This window comes from Limulus polyphemus, unplaced genomic scaffold (genome assembly GCF_000517525.1).
Source record: "Limulus polyphemus unplaced genomic scaffold, Limulus_polyphemus-2.1.2 Scaffold2200, whole genome shotgun sequence".
Taxonomy (NCBI): domain Eukaryota; kingdom Metazoa; phylum Arthropoda; class Merostomata; order Xiphosura; family Limulidae; genus Limulus; species Limulus polyphemus.
Window position 1 is genome coordinate 20,712 of NW_013667810.1, and position 2,393 is coordinate 23,104.

General features: G+C 34.7%; 1 protein-coding gene across 1 annotated transcript in view; it reads left to right on the forward strand.

The window, feature by feature from the left end:
* LOC106466236 (E2F-associated phosphoprotein-like) overlaps positions 1 to 2,393 on the forward strand; it is a 15,017-nt gene that overhangs the window by 8,434 nt on the left and 4,190 nt on the right. Inside the window, exon 3 of the mRNA XM_013926487.2 lies at positions 1,113 to 1,323. Within this exon, the coding sequence (XP_013781941.1) occupies positions 1,113 to 1,323 (211 nt within the window). The remainder of the gene's footprint in view (positions 1 to 1,112; positions 1,324 to 2,393) is intronic.

Genomic DNA, 2,393 nt, shown 5'->3' on the forward strand with positions numbered 1-2,393 from the left:
ATCAATAAGTGTCGTAATCTTGTTTATAATCAAACTTCGTTTTCCTTCGAACACATCGATTGCTAAGATTCCTATATATTGTGGTTCAGATCCCCTATCCAACCATGTTCTCTCCCTTTTGGATGTGCTCCTCCCAATTTCTGCCCATGTCTATGACACCTATTTCCACACTGGGTGAAGAGTATACCTGGTACAGAAATGGTGTGGTCTCCTATGTATTATCTTCTACTGCAAGGATCTACTCTCTTAGGGTGTCCTTTGGATGCTTTCAAAGGATGCATCTTTCTTTCCCTCACACCTGTCCTTCCATCTATTCAATTTAGAATTCTAACTATTTATGTGAGCAGAGGCAATGTACCATAACAGAAGTTATAATTTTCCTATACTGAAAATTTTCTGATAGGTACTTACCTCCATTCACACTTCCCACCCTTCTTTCCCACTGAAAACCAGTGCTTTCATTTTCTGCCAAAACTTGAAGTGATAGTTTGGTAGAATCGAACAGAGGGAGTCACATGTGTCAGTAGGGTGTCACACTCCTATAGGTGGAGGTTTGTCGCATGATGATTTGCATGCAGGATGCAGTTGAACTACATTGATCTTAGGGTACGTGGTAGCTCAAAGTTTGTGGCATGTGAAAAAATTTTGTATATAGAGGGCAGGACTGAACAAGAATAGCTATTTATGTGAGAGGAGGTAAGTACTTGTTGAAAATACATTGTCAGTATGGAGAATTATATCTTCCAACAGTTCAGTGTCCTTCTTAAGGTATGGATCCCAAGACTGAACATAATACTCCAGATCAGGCCTAACCAGTGACCTATAGAATGAAATGATAATCTCTTTAGACTTATAATCAATATTTTTACAAATTTAACCCAAAATCCTATTTAATTTACCACAAGGAACATTGATCAGATGGCTTTAGAAACTGATCATTCAGAACACCAACATCCTTTTTTTTCTGTAACGTTATTTAGTTATTCCCACCAAATGGGCTAACTCTTTTCTTTAATGGAGGGAAATTTTCAAAGTGATGTGCCAAATAAAAGACAAATTAAAGTAAATTAAATAATTCACTTGCAGAGTTAAAGATTTGTTCTTTAATTTAGGGCAAGCAAAAGCTACAGAACCCTCTAATGATGATCTTCTGTATGATCCTAAAATGGATGATGATGATGAGAAATGGGTTGAAGATAAGCGTCGGGCATATATTTTTCCAAAGTTTCAGACTTCTTCAGAAAAAGTGACGCCTCTTCCAAATAGTGATGCTGTCTTAAATTGTCCAGCATGTATGAGTTTGTTGTGTTTAGACTGCCAGAGGTGGGTACTGCACTGTTTTTATACATTCAGAACTAAATAATTCAAATTCATCAAGATATTTGCATTATACAGAGGTTGAGTACATTATATTAAAATTATTTTGGAGACTCACTATGCTTTTACAGTCCATGTCATTACATTCAAGAATGTTCTATCTAACAGTTATGCATCTGTAGTGTAGTTTCTATTGCAAAAGGTATGGACATAAGCTATCATGTAAAAAGCACACCATTCCATACTGCAGGCTACCATTATCCACCTAGTGTATGAGGGCAACTGCCTAAGGTATGTATTGGTCAAACAGATGTGTCATGGAAACAACGTGTGTACACATGACTTGTGATACCTTTTTGATTATATTGTGTACTGTTGCCTGGATCACGTGGGAGGACTTGTCACTGACTGTTGTTTTCATAGATTCTCACCTTTTACCAGATTCCACACTTTTCTTACCATGGCTGGGGTAGAACTTGTTTGTAGGTCTCTCTCTAAATAATTCTATTCTCATGTTGATCCCCATCTTGGAAATTCTAAATGAACACATCTTTATGATCTGAATGTATGAATATTTTAAATAAAAAATAACTCTCATATCCTTTCCAAAAGTGATCAATTTTTTGGTGGCACACTCTGTTAAAATATAGTTCCAATAGAATCACTGTGATGTTATATCAGCTGTGCTTGCCTTGTAACTTGCTGATTTGCATATTCAAAGTTGTTTTAATACAGTATACTCGGCTCTCGGTTTTATATTTATTTGTAGTTTGAAGGCCAGTTTTACTATGTAATTATAAACTTGTTCTTCTACTCAGCTGCAAAGTGCACATCACAAGACATTTTCCAAAACTTTATTATGAATGTATGTCAATAAACTTATCATCAAAACATGGTTTATAATTCAAATTTTAATATAAGATATTTCTATAAAAAAAAACTGATATTAATTTAAAAGGTGCTAGAGGTTATGCAAATGAAATATGAAGTTTTGAAATGAAAAAAAAAAAAAATTTTTACTATTATGAAATTCACTTTTCATGATTGACTCAGTAAATTCTCAGGTGAATCATTAG